The sequence below is a fragment of the Somniosus microcephalus genome, chromosome 2 (genome assembly GCF_052327205.1).
Source record: "Somniosus microcephalus isolate GS21.2 chromosome 2, FLI_Smic_1.0, whole genome shotgun sequence".
In the NCBI taxonomy this organism is placed as follows: domain Eukaryota; kingdom Metazoa; phylum Chordata; class Chondrichthyes; order Squaliformes; family Somniosidae; genus Somniosus; species Somniosus microcephalus.
Genome location: NC_140988.1, coordinates 116189468 through 116208034, shown reverse-complemented (window position 1 = coordinate 116208034; position 18567 = coordinate 116189468). Strand labels below are relative to the sequence as shown.

The 18567-nt window shown below is 41.4% G+C and overlaps 1 protein-coding gene across 6 annotated transcripts in view; it reads left to right on the top strand.

Moving 5' to 3' along the window:
- spock3 (SPARC (osteonectin), cwcv and kazal like domains proteoglycan 3) overlaps positions 1–18567 on the top strand; it is an 818297-nt gene that overhangs the window by 767418 nt on the left and 32312 nt on the right. For all 6 annotated transcript variants that reach the window (XM_085962121.1, XM_085962113.1, XM_085962105.1 and 3 more), the window contains one exon: positions 15010–15231. In XM_085962121.1, the coding sequence (XP_085818247.1) occupies positions 15010–15231 (222 nt within the window). The remainder of the gene's footprint in view (positions 1–15009; positions 15232–18567) is intronic.

The following is an 18567-nucleotide window of genomic DNA, read 5'->3' as shown; positions in this document are numbered from 1 at the left end:
TCCATTGGCCTTCGTGATCACCTGCTGTACCTGCATACTAACTGTTAGATCGGGTAATTAATTTCAGTGGACCACACTGATCTGAGGTCAGCACACTAAAATAAAAGTTTGCGAGTTCGGTGGTAAGTTTTAAATAGTCGATTTATTGCATCACTTGATTTACACTGTTTGACTTCCTTCATCCGACTAACATCATATTCAAAATGGCTGGTTTTTATACAGCAGCGGATGTACCCACCCCCTTTATTACCATTGGCTCAGCAGCATGCATGCAGAGCTATGGTTGGTTCAACTACATCACACTGATTGGATCTCTGGTACATCAATCATTCCTTTGTTCTCTAGTTAAACAGAATCATCACTTTCAGTTTTAAGCTAAGATCAGCACTTTCACAGTTTAAGCTAAATCAGCATTTTCATTGTTCTCAGCTTTTAAGTCAGCCGATGTGACGTTACCAGCTGTGATTAGATCTGATACATCATACCATCCTTTGGCATGTGGTCAGCTTAAGCATAATCAGATTTCTATAAATCATTAGTTTAATCATATTAAAATCTATGTTATTAAAATATATATATAATATTCCCTAACACTCCCCCCTTTGATTCTTTCAAAAATTGAATCATAAAAATAAAGAGTCAGATTAAAAATATAATCAATCATTGCTGTGTTTTGCCACTGTCCGGATCAGTGGCTCTGCACAAATTTACATCAACCAGGATTTTACGTGGCCACAGTAAAAGCCTGGTTTTAATAAGTTAATTGATTTCATGATCTTAAATTAATTAGTGCATCTTAAAAAGTGGGAGGAGCTCCCCTCAGCTTATGGCTTTGAAAAATACATTCAGGTAAAAAAGGTAGAAAAATTATAAAAAGTAGAAAAGGTACAAACCAATCTAGCAGCTAAATATAACATGTCCCTTTAAGATGTACAAACAGTCTGTGGCGACCTGCAAGGCGTCTTGCCCGCGGGGCAGTAGCCGCCTGGTGGCAAGCACATTTAATCAACAGAAACACACAATTTGATCCCCATCCTATTGTACAAGGCCTCCCTCTTATCTTTCTGAGTAGTGTTTTGTCAAGATTCTTCAAGGACATTTTATGGCTTCGTGGCTCCTTGTTATCTAGCAGGTGCTATCCTCCCTGTTTCCTTGCATTTTACTATTCCCTTATCATTTCTATTTGTCCTTTGATGCTTGATATTCGACCTTGCTGGCATTTTTGCTATCTTTTTCCGCTTGCCTGTTGTCAGTCCCTGGTCTAAGAATTAAAACCCATCTTTGAATCTAACAGCTATTTCTTACAATTCCCTTCTTTGAGAAGGAAATATCCTTATTGACTTCTCACAATCAGCTCTTGACTAATCTAGCTAGCTCTTATTGCTCTCTCAACTTGGGCGTTAGTTAGTAGGGAGTCTTGAAGATTTCTCCCTTCCTTACAGTCCATTCCTTTGAGGGGGAGGAGCAACCTCTGACCCCTTACTCAAATTCAATTCACTGTTCCGGTGTTACAATTCTGCCCCGCCTGGGGTTCCTCTGTTTCTTCTATCTTTCCTGATGTTACCCTGCCTGGGGTCTCCTCTACATTACTTCGAATCTTCTCTTTCGGTGTGCTCAATTAATTTGTTAGTGCTTGTCAGTCATGGGCATGAGTACCCAATTGGCTTATGTATCAAAGTCTTGCTACACACGTTACATATATCAAATACACTATCATTACAAGTTGGATAGCTACCAGAGCATGTGAAATAATACGAACCTAAGGGTGTGCTGATGTATTAAGCCCAATATCCCATCAATGTGAGTTGTCTCCTATGCTGTCAATTTCAATATCTATTCTCGAGTTGTCTTGCTCCAAAACATAAAAATGCTTTAGGGAGGAGTTCAGTCGCATCATGAGCTCACTGAAACCCACAAACAACAGGGGAATGTCGTATCCGAGTATCCAAATTCTGCCACATAATTGTGTAGCTCATACTTAAAAACGTGTTGGTTGATGAGACAGGTCCTGTTAGACCCGTAAAGCATGGTAATTGCAGTAGTAGTGATACAGGAGGCACCACCAAAACCACCTCATACTGGATTCGTACTGGTTTTTCCCACGCTCTGTTACCTACAAAACACAATTATTACAGTCACAGTTAAATTCAGTCTTACAATCATTTCAAGCGACATTACAGTTTAACATCTAAGCAACAAATCATGGATTTAAAAGATCCTCCAGATCTGTTTTACTTGTATCCATCTTGTGGATACTTCTTACTAAACATGATTTCTCCTTGGCCCTCAATTGTCCAAATCCAGATTCCACGTAACTCTCTACTTCAACTTCAATTTCAATCCCTCTAACAGGTACCAGTGTGTTTAACTCTATTCTGATTGTTTCATAAATTAGATAGTTTCTCGATGGAGTATGTGTCAATGCTTTAAAAGTTGTCTCGCTCTCCTGAGCCACATTAACCATTTCATGTTTTGCTGTTGTCAAGTAACTGAGCATGTCTGAGACCCGTTCTTCAGTGCAAATTCACCATACATTCCTGGATGGTAATTACTTCATATGTAACAAATCACATTTGCACACTCATACCGGTATCTCAATATCATGCCACCCATGCCATCCGATACAAGCCTTTCTCGGGCTTTCAGGTATCTTATCGAAAGATTGTAGTCGTCTAATGGCTGAATACTTCTTCAAGGTCTTACTTGCTGCTATTTAAGCTTTGACCTGAGCTCTTGGCCCTCTGCCTGTAATCTGGCCACTTCAGCCTGCTTGATTTCAAGCTGATTTTTAGCAGTAACTAGCTCTACATTAATCTCTTCCATTTCTTTCTCCTGAAGTGCTCTTTCCTGTAGTTGTGCTTTCACTAATGTGGTTTTCTGAGCTATTGGGCTCTCTAAAAGCATAATCAGTTGCTTAAAGTTATTCTCAAGATTCAACTTTTCTTTTTCCACGGTCTCTATTGTTGCCTGACTTTTCTCAATGTTTTCCGAAAACTGCTTTAACCTGTCAACTTTTTCAAGTAAAGCATCTTCCTTCTCAGCTAGAAGGGAGGCAAGATAATTTTCATTCTGCTTTGACTTCATTAATTTATTCTCCAAGTCTGAAACCAGTTCTTCCTTGGTCTGGCAATCTACCTGGAGATTTAGTAAGCGGTCGTTCAAATTATTTTCTTTTTGTTTCAGATCATCGAGTTCAGACTGATTTTTTTTTTTCAGTTTTGTTTCTGCTCTTTTAAACTGCCTGAGAGCATTTTGCAAGTTCTCATTCAGTAGTGTAATTCTCCTGTTTCAATCTTACACTCTCAATCACTTTCCTTTAATTACATGTGGGATATGTGCATTCCGTCATTCACTACCCCAATATTCTGTATTCGGTACACCTCTCATCCTTGGGCTTGGGGTGCCATTACGGTATTACCAATACCAACCCTAGGAGCCCATTCAGTAGTGCCTTGGGCTTGGGGTGCCATTACGGTATTACCAATACCAACCCTAGGAGCCCATTCAGTAGTGTAATTACACCTCTCGTCCTTGGGCTTGGGATGCCATTACAGTATTACCAATACCAACCCTAGGAGCCCATTCAGTAGTGCCTTGTTTTAACACTTGAGTTAGGAGGTGTTGGTATAATTATTGAGTTTTCTTAGAACACCACGTAGGTAAAGCCGTATCGGTTAAATCTAACACTACCACAATTAGTTTACAAGATAACTTCCATTTATCAAATCATAATTTTCCTTCTATCACTGTGGGGAAATATTAACTTAAAATTAAGAAACTTAAATTTAATAATGTCCCATATCTTTAAATTTCATACTAAAGTTGTTGCTTGGTGAACTTAAACAGCTGTCAGTGGAAAGGGTTAACTCCTTTGCAGGCTTTTAAGAAGGTGGAGCAAAACATTATCAGGCGCAATTGCGTCACTTCACGTAAATTAATGTAGCCTGGCGAAATGGAGCAGCACAGGACACAAACTTTCGTTTTTGGGGTTTTTTATTCTGTATTAATAACTTGGGTCTAGGTTTAGGATGAAATTGTAAATACATAAAACACAGTCGATAAAATACGGCAGTGGCTTGCCCAACTCTCCTCAGAGCACATCCCTCACGCTGGATCTAGAAAATGGAGGCTGTGAAGAAAGGGGAGGTTCCTTTGGCATCACATGGCCCTACCCCTAATCCTTTTCTCCTTTTTTCAAATTCTAAAGGGGAAAATGAACCGCGCCATCTAGTGGACTTAAATATTCACTGCATTTTCCCACTTGGCTACATTAAAAAAAACTTTCCTGATCGAAAAAGACAGTTGTGTTTTCACACTTTAACTAAACACGAACAGAACAGATAAAACAGAACAAAATAGCACATTCTTGCAGAAAACAGTAAATTATGTCATATTTCTTATTGTCCTTTCTTCAAATGTCTTTCCAAAATACTGTAAAAACATAACTGGAGAAAAATTAGTTTTTCACATTTAAACAAATCAAATCAAACAGCTTTAGAAGATTTCACCATAGCAACCGCAACTCCAAGGTTAAATCTTAGACTGAAACTTAATGTAACATTGTACAGTTTGCACTGCAAGTACAAAAATCTATCGCAATCTTTTGTTAAAAAAAACTTTTTGTTGCTCTTCTCAGTTTTTACACACCAGCTTAACTTAAATTATTTCAAAGGTTTTTTTTTTCAATTCTTGGGGCACAATCTTATTCGCACATTCTTAAAACTTCCAAAATCCAAGACAAGACAAAAGATTTAAACGCTTTTAACACAGAGAAGTGGGTGGAGCTAAAACACACATAACAGAATCTTTCTTTTAAAGAACATCTAATCAGACAAAAGAAATACTGTAACTTCTTAAACATTCATAGTCATTTTACAAGGTTCCTTTCACTCAGCAAATCTTGTGTTTTATTTGTCTCAGCACAGATGTTAATAACTTCCATGTCAGTAAAACTTTAAGTTTCTCTTTTTTTTTCCTCTTTTTCCATCGGCGTCTCAGCATTTCCTGGCTTTCCAAATCCCTGTTTTTTTTCTTCCTTTGCTGAGTTTTCAGATTGGTTAGCCTGCAAATTAGATCTTTTTCCTTCTTTATCTCTCCTGTGTTCAGCCCCGAGTGTTCCAACCAGTTAGTTTTAAATCGCCCGTCGTACTCTAACACTTCCTCCGTCCCTTTCTGTTGACAGGCTATGATCTTTCCCCAATCCGTTTTTGTAGGGCTAATCACTTGTAACCACTGTTGGATTGCATCCCATCCGGCATCTATATCTTGCTCATCATTTCCCAGGCCAGTCTTTACTTTGCTGTGTAACTTATTTCCCTCTCTCCTGGGTATCATTACAATCAGAATTTGGATTCCGTCCCACGGGTGGAGTTGGTACTTCGCCCTTTCTTCCCCATCTTCTTTCTTCTCATACTCCTTTTCTACTCTTTTCCTTTTCTGTCTCAATGGGGCCAAATGGGGTCCTGTTTTCTCTTCTTCACTTTCACTGACATTACTGGAGGATCCCGAGTCAGTCTCTTGATCTGCTTCTTGTCTTTGTCTCCCACGACCTTCCTCCTTTATTTCATTTAGATCTGGGTAACCCTTCCAGGTCCCGACACATTTTCCCTTTTCTTCAACTACCGGGACTATCGGTTGTTTATCCAATTGTTTTTTACAGTCCTTAACTTCATCTTTAAGTTTTTTAACTTCCACTTTTGACTATTCAAGCTCATCTTTAAGTTTTTTAACTTCCACTTCTGACTTTTCAAGCTCATTTGTTTTCTTTTTCAATTGTTCATAAATCGCATCTTTCTGCTCTTTTGCATTGGTCAAGTCGTGATCGTGTTGGGAGTTTGTCTTAATCTCATTTCGCCGTCAGATCGGGCCCATAAGTGCTAAGGACCATCTGATCCGTCTTTTATCTTTCATACGGGTCGTTTTTCCCCAGACCCTTTTTATGTCATCCAAAGACCATTGTTCAGAGGAGGTACTGTACTTTTGCTCGATTTCGAACCAGGTTTTAGGTAAGTCAAACTGTAATTCTATATAGTCTTTCAACTCCCACAGAATTTCATCTTCTGAAATCTCAGGTGGGGCACGCCCCCCTTTAATAGTTGTAGGTTTATCGAGTGATGCCATAATATCGATTACTTTACTTGGGGGTCTCGAGTCGCAGGCTTAATTAAATAACACTGCCGAAGTTAGAACTCTATATGGGACCTCGAGGCCGTCTACCACCCAGAGGGTTCGCTACCCGGGAGGTTTGCGGAGTTGCGTGGAGGGGAGATGACTAGACAGCCAACCGAGGACTTTTATAACGAGGAGTCCTTACCTCCAATATAGGTCTGGTGTCTTAGATTCAGTCTTTTCCTTCAGCAACCCTGCTCGCAGCGCCAAATTGTTAGATCGGGTAATTAATTTCAGTGGACCACACTGATCTGAGGTCAGCACACTAAAATAAAAGTTTGCGAGTCCGGTGGTAAGTTTTAAATAGTCAATTTATTGCATCACTTGATTTACACTGTTTGACTTCCTTCATCCGACTAACATCATATTCAAAATGGCTGGTTTTTATACAGCAGCGGATGTACCCGCCCCCTTTATTACCATTGGCTCAGCAGCATGCATGCAGAGCTATGGTTGGTTCAACTACATCACACTGATTGGATCTCTGGTACATCAATCATTCCTTTGTTCTCTAGTTAAGCAGAATCATCACTTTCAGTTTTAAGCTAAGATCAGCACTTTCACAGTTTAAGCTAAATCAGCATTTTCATTGTTCTCAGTTTTTAAGTCAGCCGATGTGACGTTACCAGCTGTGATTAGATCTGATACATCATACCATCCTTTGGCATGTGGTCAGCTTAAGCATAATCAGATTTCTATAAATCATTAGTTTAATCATATTAAAATCTATGTTATTAAAATATATATATATATATTCCCTAACACTAACCTTCTGTGTTTCATGCACCAGGATCCCCAGATCCCTTTGTACTGTAGCGCTTTGCAGTTTCTTTCCATTTAGATAATAACTTGCTCTTTGATTTTTTCTGCCAAAGTGCATAACCTCACACTTTCCAACATTATATTCCATCTGCCAAATTTCTGCCCACTCACTTAGCCTGTCTATGTCCTTTTGCAGGTTTTTTATGTCCTCCTCACTTACTGCTTTCCCTCCCATCTTTGTATCATCAGCAAACTTGGATACGTTGCACTCGGTCCCTTCCTCCAAATCGTTAATATAGATTGTAAAGAGTTGGGGTCCCAGCACTGGCACCTGCAGAACACCACTAGTCACTGATTGCCAACCCGAGAATGAACCATTTATCCCAACTCTTTGTTTTCTGTTAGATAGCCAATCTTCCACCCATGCCAGTATATTACCCCCAATCCCGTGATTTTTTATCTTGTGCAGTAATCTTTTGTGTGGCACCTTGTCAAATGCCTTTTGGAAGTCCAAATACACCACATCCACTGGTTCCCCTTTATCCACCCTGTTTGTTACGTCCTCAAAGAATTCGAGCAAAATTGTCAAACATGACTTCCCCTTCATAAAACCATGTTGACTCTGTCCGATTAAATTATGCTTATCCAAATGCCCTGTTACTGCTTCCTTAATGATGGACTCCAACATTTTACCAACCACAGATGTTAGGCTAACTGGTCTATAGTTTCCAGCCTTTTGTCTACTTCCCTTTTTAAATAAGGGCGTTACATTAGCGGTTTTCCAATCTGCTAGGACCTTTCCTGAATCCAGGGAGTTTTGGAAAATTACCACTAATGCATCCACAATCCCTACCGCTACTTCTCTCAAGACCCTAGGATGTAAACCATCAGGTCCAGGGGATTTATCCGCTTTTAGTCCCATTATCTTACCGAGTACCACCTCCTTAGTGATCTTAATCGCGTTTAACTCCTCCCCCCCTATAGCCCCCTGTTTGTCCAGTGTTGGGATATTGTTCGTGTCTTCTACTGTAAAGACTGATACAAAATATTTGTTCAGCGTTTTTGCCATCTCCATGTTCCCCACCACTAATTTCCCGGTCTCGTCCTCTGAGGGACCAACATTCACTTTAGCCACCCTTTTTCTTTTTATATAACTAGAAACTCTTGCTATCTGTTTTTATATTTTTTGCTAGTTTACTTTCATAACCTATCTTCCCTTTCTTAATTAATCTTTTAGTTATTCTTTGCTAGCTTTTAAATGCTTCCCAATCTTCTATCCTCCCACTAGATTTGGCTACTTTATATGCCCTTGTTTTCAGTCGGATACTATCCTTTATTACTTTACTTAGCCACGGATGGCTGTCTTTTCTTTTACGCCCCTTTTTCCTCAGTGGAACATATTTTTCTTGAAGGCATCATTGGCCTTCAACAAGGTCCTTAACAAGTAAACTTTATTTTTGTTCACTTGTTGCTGATATGTTTTAGGATGGGAAAAAAATACTCATAGTCGCAATGCAAACAAATGGAAAGTCCATTACTGCTTTCTACCGGACTTGCTCCCCAGTGTACTTTAATCTACTTTTTCAATGAAATAGTTTCCCTTATGTTAAGATGCACAGTAAACTTCCATACTTCTACCTCTCCTCCTTTAAGACTCTCCTTAAAACCTATAGTTCGCAATCCCAGCGTCCTATTTGACTGTGAGCTGAGCTTCTGACCCCATATCTTCTCCATCACCCAGACAGCCTACTTTCACCTCCATAATATCGCACATTTCCTCCCCTGCCTCAGCCCTTCTGCTGCTGAAATCCTCATCCATGTTTTTGTTATTTCCAGACTCAATCTATCCAATGCTCTCCTGGCCAACTTCCCACCTTCCACCCTCCATAAACTTGGGCTCATCCAAAACTCTGCTGCCCGTATCCTAACTTGCATTAAGTCACGGTCACCCATCACCCCTGTGCTCACTGACCTTCATTGACTTCTGGTCCAGCAATGCCTTGATTTAAAAATTTTCACCCTTGTGTTCCACTCCCTCCATGGCTTCAACCCTCTCTAACTCTGTAATCTCCTCCAGCCCTATGACCCTTCGAGATCTCTGTGCTCCTCCAATTCTGGCCTCTTTGCCAGCCCCAATTTTCTTCACCCCTCCAGTGCCGGCAGCGACTTCAGCTGCCAAGGCCCTAAGCTCTGGAATTTCCTCCCTAAACCTCTCTGTCTCTCTACCTCTCCTCCTTTAAGATGGTCCTTAAAAACCTACCTCTTTGACCAAGTTTTTGATCACCTGACCTAATATCTCCTTATATGGCTCGGTGTCAAATTTTGTCTGATAACGCTCCTGTGAGTTGATACTCAGCCTTATATAGTCTTCAACGTCAGTTATTTAACAATGATTCTATTCAGATTATTTTTGTTTATTTTGAGCTATCTAGCAAGGTTGGCCGCTTTCCCTTACTTTATTTGTTTAAGCATTGTAAACACTAGCAGAAGTTAAATGAGTGCACTGAAGTGCAGAGGGATTTCAGATTGCAACATGAATAGATTATGTTTCTAATGATGTGCCTAATCATTATTTTTCCCAGGCTACTGTTTCCTGCCTATTCTCCACTGCATATACACCAACTGCAGTGAAGCAGAAAACAGAATATGTGTGCACAATGAAATGATCCTATTTTAAACTAAGATTTCAACAAGTTCCTCCCCTTACTGGGCCAGCCCATTAAAATTGTGCAACCTGTATTTAGGGTTTGTGATCCTTCCAACGATGTGATACTTCTGAGGCTTAAATTCCTCAGCGCCAAAAACCAGGTGCAATTTCAACACCACACTGGAACAGAGAGTCTCAAGGACTGAAGTAAATTTATTCTCGGGCCTCATCAGAATACATCAGGTGAGCTACAGGCACTAATCAGGTGCTATGACGCTGCTCGCCTATTGGGGCCATACAAATTTTGCACCTTGCTGAAGCACATAGGTAAAATCGAGATGGGGGGGAAGAGCTCGAGGGCAGGCTAGTAGCAGCTCGCACTTGTTTTGTGGCACCAGGAGGTGCACTACTGCTCCTCCCCACTCCACAAAATACTAAAGAATTGTCCAAGTTTTTGAGCCTTTTTTGAACGGCCTTTAGTGGTCCCTTTAAGGGCTGCTGGTTAGGCTGTTCAAGACCCAGAAATGGCAGTCGGATATTGTGCATAGCAAGCTCTGACTAGAGAAAACAAATTTAGGATGCAGGAGTTTCATTTCACTATTGAAATGAGGCTGGCACTCAGTTCAGGTGGCCGCCAGGGACATTTTTTAAAAAAAAGGCTCCGACCAATTTAGCAGTGGCACAAACTTCAATGCAGATCAGGTGGAGGCCCACTGCTAAATTAGTTATTGTTGCAGCCGTTTTAGACCCAACAAATGGCAGCAAGCATGTTAACTTTAGACCCCATAATATCCTAATGCTAAAGAAGAAAATCTGCTGCACAAGAACGCCTCGGCATTCCAGAGAGATTAATTACTTTCACCAAGTAATCTCTCTGTTCCCTGAGTGCAATCAAAAAAATATTATGGCAATAATTGTCTGCCGCCCAACCTGGGCCTTGGGCTTGCCAGCAGGGTGCTGCTCCATAGTCTTACACTTATATGAGATAGATACCTCTGCTGCACAACCACAAGCATGGATGCCCATCCCTATTGTGTAGATGACTTCATCCCCGGTATTTGGGACAGCATCTGCAGCAGGGGCTGGAAGTCCTGCCTTGCTGCACTTCTACCAGCTCAAATGGTTCTGCAGGATTTCTGGCTTCCTTTCCTTATCTGTGCACCAACACAAATGAACATATATTTATTAATAAAGATTCACCTGCATAGGTGAAAGAAAAAAAGGATGTTGAAGTTGCCCCTTAGAGTTAATTTGCTTCTGAAAACTATCAAAAAATCAAAGTCCAGAGAAGTTACTGAAACTAAAATTAAAATTATTTCTAGGACTAAGACACTGGAGACTAGATCCAGGCCTTTAAATGCTGAGAGGATGTACGCGTAAGTAGGCTATTTGACTTAGACTACACACTCAGAATTGGAGAATAATCGTTTAAAAATTGGAAGTTTTAAGTGCAACTAGAGATTAGAAGAAACTTTTATGAAAGGTATAACAAATTCCCAAAGAAAGCAATTGAAGCTGAATTGATTCATTTCTTCAGAAAGTAGCTGAATAAATATAGGGTTGGTGAAAGGATTCAAGATTATATAAGGAAGATCAGATACGCCATGGATGAGCGAGGAGGTGAATGCTGTGCATGGGAGGGAATCAGGCAAAGATTGCCAGGTGGAGATGCAAGGATGGATGCTATGCTGGCGGCTTACTCTTTAGAGAGTATAGGGGAGATTTACCTGATCCTGCACCTGGGTTAGTGGAACACCTAGGCACAGTAAATACAGGAAAATTGGGCAGGTTGGAGTGCACACCTATAAGAGAACCTGCCTGATTTTCCATCCACTGATTTTACCTGAGCTCCAGTCACTATTCCATCACAGCAAAACATCTTAGATTTGGGACTCAGCAGTGTACAGATAAAAGGTGCAAATCCAGCTCCCATCGTTCTGTGATTGTGTACACTGTTGCATTAATGCCATAATTGCCAACTGCTCACATTTGATGTGAGTGGTCGATATTTTCTAGCCCTTTTTTCCCACTGGCCCGATCCAAACGTCAACTTATTCTGGAATAGTTCAAATGGACTGATGAAACATTGCAGTTTATGCCACTTCTGCATGATATTTCAGCGCATGCACAAAGGTTATAGCCAGCGATGCTTTATTAGGCGAGTTCAGCCAGCTGTTACCGGAACAGTGCTGGGAGGAAGGATACAAATCATGCTCCAGGAAGGTAACAAGTAAAACTAGTAGCTGGAAAGCAAAGTCTCTCATTAAAATCCCAGCTAATTAAGATACGCCTCCTGTCCTTCTATCCTACCGCAGCGTATTAGTGAACAGGACATGAAGAGATTGAACCAGATGCACAAAACAAAACAAAGACTTCATCCATTAGAGGGCAACTTGCACCTCCTGTGTCAGGAAATACCATCTTAATCATTTTTAGGATAAACTTAAAATTGTCCCGAGAGATATCTACTGACAATTGCTGAAGTATTTACGGATCTCCGACGCTGTTGGAGTCTATGTAGTTCAATTTTATAAAACACTGAGTTCTACTTGCACACAGTGCAGTCCTGATTCTGTAGTTAGATATCATCTGCCTGATTTGTAATCCTGTTGGTCCTTTACCCTGAATATTGCAGAATGTTCACATGAACCTGAGCACAGCACGGTCCCCTTCAGGCTTGTCTGAGAGGGCAAATGGATTAAAGCACAATTGCTGATTTAAAACAAATAGTTGCACCCATTGAGCGGTAATCAATGGTTTTTTGTCGCTGATACTAGTTTCAAATGATGGTTTGGCTTCACAACTTGCTGTAACTGTGCTGGGAATTATTGAGAAATTGTTCATTTCCAATCTAGCCTGCTCTCAAACCAAGTTGAAAAGTGTTCAACTCCACTGCACCACCAAATATTTGGCACAGCCATTATTTGCCATCGATTTCTTCAGACTAAGGAATTAACTATTTAAGCCATGCAGTTTATAGGTTTCTTGTTTTGATTCTGACTTCCTGATAACCTCATAATTAAGATGTTCAAATCCCTGACCTAATTTTAGCATTATGCTGTTAAACTGCTGATGATGTTAGATGCAACATCCATAAGAGAGACATTGTGGATCTGATATTGCTTCATGGTGATGACCTTTGCTGGCTTGTTGATCCTTTTGTGTCTCCTAAAGTCTGTCCAGTAACTAGGTTTGGAATCCTGAGTGCAGTTGAGAACATTACTGTCTAAACATTACTCTCCTTACCTATGTGCATCTCTTTATATTCCCTGCTATGACAGTTGTATGACAGATTTAACTCATTATCAATCCAAATCCACGGGCAGGATTTAGTTGATACTGAGTAATAGTGGGAAGAGTGAGACAGTTCAAAGTGGGGCAATGAAAAACAGATTTTCACCCACTTTAATTCACCATATTTTCTTTTCCACCGCTCCTCTGTTTCTTCCTCTATCCTTAAATCTCATTGGTTAAGGAGATTGGTCCCATCGCTCATCAAGTTCCCAGATGCCCCATTGACCTCGCTGCGCCATTATCGATTTGCACCTCCAGCAACTTGCGGCGCATAAAATTTTTCAAACTGAAAGGTGAGGAAAAAGATCCAATGAACAGGACAGGCCACAAGATGCCCCGCTCCAGCAAATTCTGGGCCATTATTGCTCATTCCCAATGCCAGGTATCATGGGCCATAATTTGCTGTGACAGGGCATCTAATGGCGCCTGCAATTAGTAAGACTTGCCCATGCGTGTTTAGGTTTTTAAAATTTTGGGGGGCAAGTTGCTGAAAGTGCAAGCTGTTAACGTTGCAGTGAGAGAAACAGGGGCCTGGGTGGGTTGCGTAGGCAGGGGATGGGGGACAGAGTATTGGACAGAAAACACAGCCATGTTTTCCCGCATGCTGTGGCATTTAGGCTTGGCTTCCAGTCGGGTAGGACCAGGTAGGTCTGATCCACTACCCCTGGGGGCTCAGATCCCTGACCCTGGGGGTGAGGGGGGTTTGTGCCCGATCACTGGGAGGTCCAATCCCCAACCCCAGGGGCCTTTGGATGGGGGGAGGGGTCTGATGGGGAGAGGTGCTTGGTTGGCTAGGGGAAAGCACGCCTCTCCTCCTGGCCCATAAGCAGTGCTGTAAAGACACTTACCTTCTCCCCAAAGCTGTCCTCGTCTCAATTAAGCTGCCGGATTTCCCGAGGCCTTGGAAATCCGGCTGCTCAATGTAAAACCAGCAAAGCAGGTTAAATCAGAGGCTGCCAGCCTCATTAAAATATTTAAATAGCCAACCTGCCTACTGAGAGCAGGTTGGCTACCCGCCCCTTGTCCCGCCTCCGTAAAAATTGGAAATGAGCAAGTTGGAGGTGGGTTGGGGTCGAGGTTCAGATTTTTAAAATTTTAACCGCTGACCCAAACCCAACCTTCCTGTTTTTGTTTGCTAAAATTCCCCCCAGAGCATCTGGGACCTGAGTGAACAGGGAAAGCAACTGTGCATCTCCTTAACCAATCAGATTGAAGAATTGAGAAATAGTGCATTGACTGAGAAGGAAGTGTAAATTATAATGGGTGAATTCAATGCCAAACCGAGGTACAGAAAGAAAACTGAAGAGTGGGAAAGAAAGATTGGATTAAGAGAGAGAAAAAAGAGACAGAAATGCAAAGTTAAAAAAAAAATTATATCTCCTGCATCAATTAAATCCTGAACGAATGAGACTCCACCCTTGTAATAGTTAATTTTCAGTGCCAGAGAGGTTCACTGGCAGTAATTAACACTTATCACGCCGTTAAAAAGGTACTTAGACTGGAATGGGCAGTTTAGTTCGTATCTATTGCGCAAATACAGCAACTTAATGCCATTTAATGCATTTCACTGGCGAACCAGACAGTGAGATGCTATTTTCGGGAAGCTGACAGCAGAGCGGCACAACCCGGACAGCAATATTTGGATTTCTACATTTAACCGCGCATCTGCCCTCACCTGAATTTGCTGTAGCATTTGTGCAATAAATAACAGTGAGTGCTATTAGCCTCGCCGTTATTTTGACAGAAAATTATGGGCCCATATTGCTTCAGTTTGAGTTATGCAGAATATAACCTCAATGCATCTGCCATGGCCCACCCAAGGTTATGTTGCATTACTGTCCAGTCTTTTTTGCTGTCATGTTTCTAAATGTCTTCCTCCTGCAAAGTTTCTGATGGTGTGTATGTGTATACTAAGCAACAAAAAATGTTTCTCAATGTAGCAGCATATTTAGGTGCTCAGCTATTGTTTTTGATCTTGGTGAAATCCCATTGTTGTATTATTGCTAAGTATCAGTTGGATAATTTTTACTTTTACACAATTGTCGCTAATGTGAATAATGCATATTATACCATTAGCTAATAAATAATGAGTTTTATTCTTTAAAAAGATCATTTGCTGTTTTCCCTCTATTCCTTAGGATTTGACACCAGCATTCTACCCATTTGCAAGGACTCACTTGGATGGATGTTTAACAGATTGGACACAAACTATGATCTGCTGCTTGATCAGTCAGAGCTGGGAAGCATTTATTTTGACAACCATGACCAGTGCATGAAACCATTTTTCAACTCATGTGACACATACAGAGATGGTCGCATTTCCAACAATGAGTGGTGTTACTGCTTTCAGAGACATCAAGGTAAGAGATCATAAGGCTATAGGTTGTGACTTTGGAACGCACTGTTCCCAGTGTGGAGACTTACTACACTGGGATACAGGTCGGAGATGGACCTATAACATTCTTGTCTAATGAGGATCCACTGGGAGCCGAGTCTCATAAGCTTACCCCTATTGTTTTCGTTCTAAGTTTATTGCAATTTAATTGTTCACTATTGCTGGAAATTTATTTTTATGCTTCTTGCATGAATTTTGCAAAATCTGCTTGACATCAGTGATATTTTTCAATTTCAAAACTTAAATTAAACTAAGGTCTGATTTTTTTCCATTTGCTTTATTATATGTAAATGCTATAAATGCTTTGTTTACATCAGTATTTTAATTGGCTGCTATTGTAAATGATAAACATCCATGAAATTAAAATTCCAGTGCATATTTACCATTATACAACAAAATTAAAACTAATTGAAAATAGCAAACATTGCATGACTGAAATTAAATTCAATTATTTTATAGTGCCTTTATTCATTCCCAGCATTGTCTGGGGAATCTTCTGTTTTCTCATAAAACCTCTAGTAATGAGATTTGTCTTAGATGGATGCACGAGATGCCTATACCTGAATTGGGTCTATTTTTCTTTACATACATCCTGAGGAAGGCTCTTAAGACCTGAACTATCGACTGACTTATCTCTTATTGACCACAGATGCCGCCTGACTCGCTGAGTATTTCCAGCTTTTTCTGCTTTTGTTTTCAAATAATCCTCCATTTTATTATAAGGTACCACTCTGTAATACAAAGGATTCCACTACATCTAATGTCACTTCAGGAGATGTATAATATCTACTGCTCTTGCCACTTCGTGTACAGAATTAGCAGCCTACAAATTCGATAAGGCCCGAAAACGGGTGGTGGCACCGTGGGGCGAGATTTGTTTAAAAATTGCAGGCAGCACGTTGATTTGGTGCTGTGCACAGCCTAGCGACAAATGCGCAGCTTCAGGCTGTGTGCTCAGCAAGAGGCCGAATGCTGCGTCCCTGGAGCGAGGCTGCATTTTCTTAAAGCAAGGCTCCCATTTTTGAAAGCAGTCTTGAGCCCTTAAAGGCGAACTGCCTTCTGAAAAGAAAATTAAAAATCATTCAAAAATAGGCAGTCTCCAGCCCTTAAAGCTCAAGGGGGAAAAATTTGGTTGGCTTGTGCCTCCCGTTAGCGCCCTCGGTGGCTATGAAGGTTACAATGGCTCTGAACTTTTTTGCCACCGGCTCCTTTCAAGCATCACCAACCTGGGGACATCGCCAATATCTCCCAGTTCGCGGTCCGTGTGTAATTGAGACACGGACTGCAGAAGTTGGTTATAACAGGTGTTTACTGAATGGAGACAAAACTGGAACTACTATACAAAGTTACTGCTCAGGCTTATATACAGGGGTGGTCACTACTGGGACTGCAGTATACAGGGGCTGCAGAATATAGTTCCTTCTTCAAGGTACATACACTACAATTCCTCCCCTTTTAGCTAAACAGTACATAACATTCGATTAATAATTAAATAACATATTTACAATTACAGTTGCTATATACATTAGCTGAAGTTAATCAATTATAAATTCAGTCTTTGAGGAGGCTTCCTGATTCTGTCCGGATAACGCCTCTTTGGGGTATCAGGTTCTTCTGGCAAAGTTGATTCGGGATCAACGTCGTTGTTTTGTTCGTCTGCTTCCAATATCACCGATTCTGAGGTAGATGCAATTGGTACTTCGGTTTCATCACCAGGTGTATAGGATCGTGGTGTAGATTTGACGTTTTCCAGTGACTCTAGAATCTGGTCAGCATGGCATCTTACAATGCTCTCTCCAACGTCCACAGTATACATTAGAGGTCCTTGCCGTGTGCAGATCATTCCTGGCTGCCATTTCTCTGTGCGGTAGTCCCGGGCCAAAACTGGTTGACCTATCTTGAAACTCCTGGTTGGCCTTTCATTCATATTCTGAAACTGCCTGTTCTTCACATCTCTTCTGATGTTTGGCTTAACCAAATCCAAGCGGCATCTTAGTCTTCGATTGAAGAACATCATGGCTGGAGTTTGGTTGGTAACCGCATGTGTCGCATTCCGGTAGGCAAACAAGAAGTTATCCACCTTGTGTTGTAGGGGTATGTCTTCATTACACATTGCCTTGATAGCCTTCTTGAATGTTTGAACGAACCTCTCAGCCAATCCATTGGTGGCTGGATGATATGGGGCGGATGTGTAATGCTTAACACCATTGTTCTTTAAGAACCTCCGGAACTCTTCAGACACAAACTGTGGTCCATTGTCGGAGCAAATCTGTTCAGGCAGCCCATTTCTGGCGAATATGGTTCGTAAGACTGTGATAGTTTATTCTGTGGTGGTTGAGGACATTTTTATTACCTCTGGTACTTTGAATGTGCATCCACCGCAATTAAAAACATCAAGTCCATAAATGGACCAGCAAAATCAATGTGTACCCTTTGCCATGGAGATGAGGGCCACTCCCATGGATGTAGAGGGGCTTGTGGTGGGGCGTTTTGGACCTTCTGGCATCCTGTACAGCTCTTGGTCATCTCTTCGATTTCTCTATCGATTACCGGCGACCACACAAACGCTGTGGCTAAGTTCTTCATTTTTACCCCTCCTAGATGACCCTCATGAAGCTCATTGAGCACTCTATCCTTCAATTTGGGTGGAATTACTACTCTGGATCCACACATCAAGGTTCCTCGGCACACTGACAGCTGTTCTCTTCTCGGCGACAATGCTGGCAACAGTGGTTCGCCATGTGCTGGCCACCCCTTCACCGTTAAATCATAGTCCCTGGAGAGTGTCGGGTCATTTCGTGTTTCCTTTTCTATGTTTGCATTCGTCACAGCTAGACATTCGACTATGGTCGAGTGGAATATCTCCACAGGATCCACTGCAGGTGCATCCTCCACCGTCGGCAACGGTAGGCGCGACAATCCATCAGCATTCCCATGCTGTTTAGTTCCTTTGTACTCGATGTCATATTGGTGTGCCCCTAGGAAAAGGGACCACCTCTGTAGCCGTTGTGCTGTCATTATCGGGACGCCCTTCTGAGGGTTGAAAATGGAGACAAGAGGTTGATGATCAGTTAGTAGAGTAAATTTCTGTCCGTGCAGGTAGTGATTGAACTTCTTCACCCCCCACACCAGGCTGAGGGCCTCTCTGTCAATCTGGGCGTAGTTATGCTCAGCTGCAGTTAACGAGCGTGACGCAAAAGCTATCGGCCTCTCTGAACCATCAAGGGATTTATGTGACAGTACCGCTCCAACGCCGTAGGGAGACGCATCACACGCCAGTCTTATCAGTAGTGATGGGTTG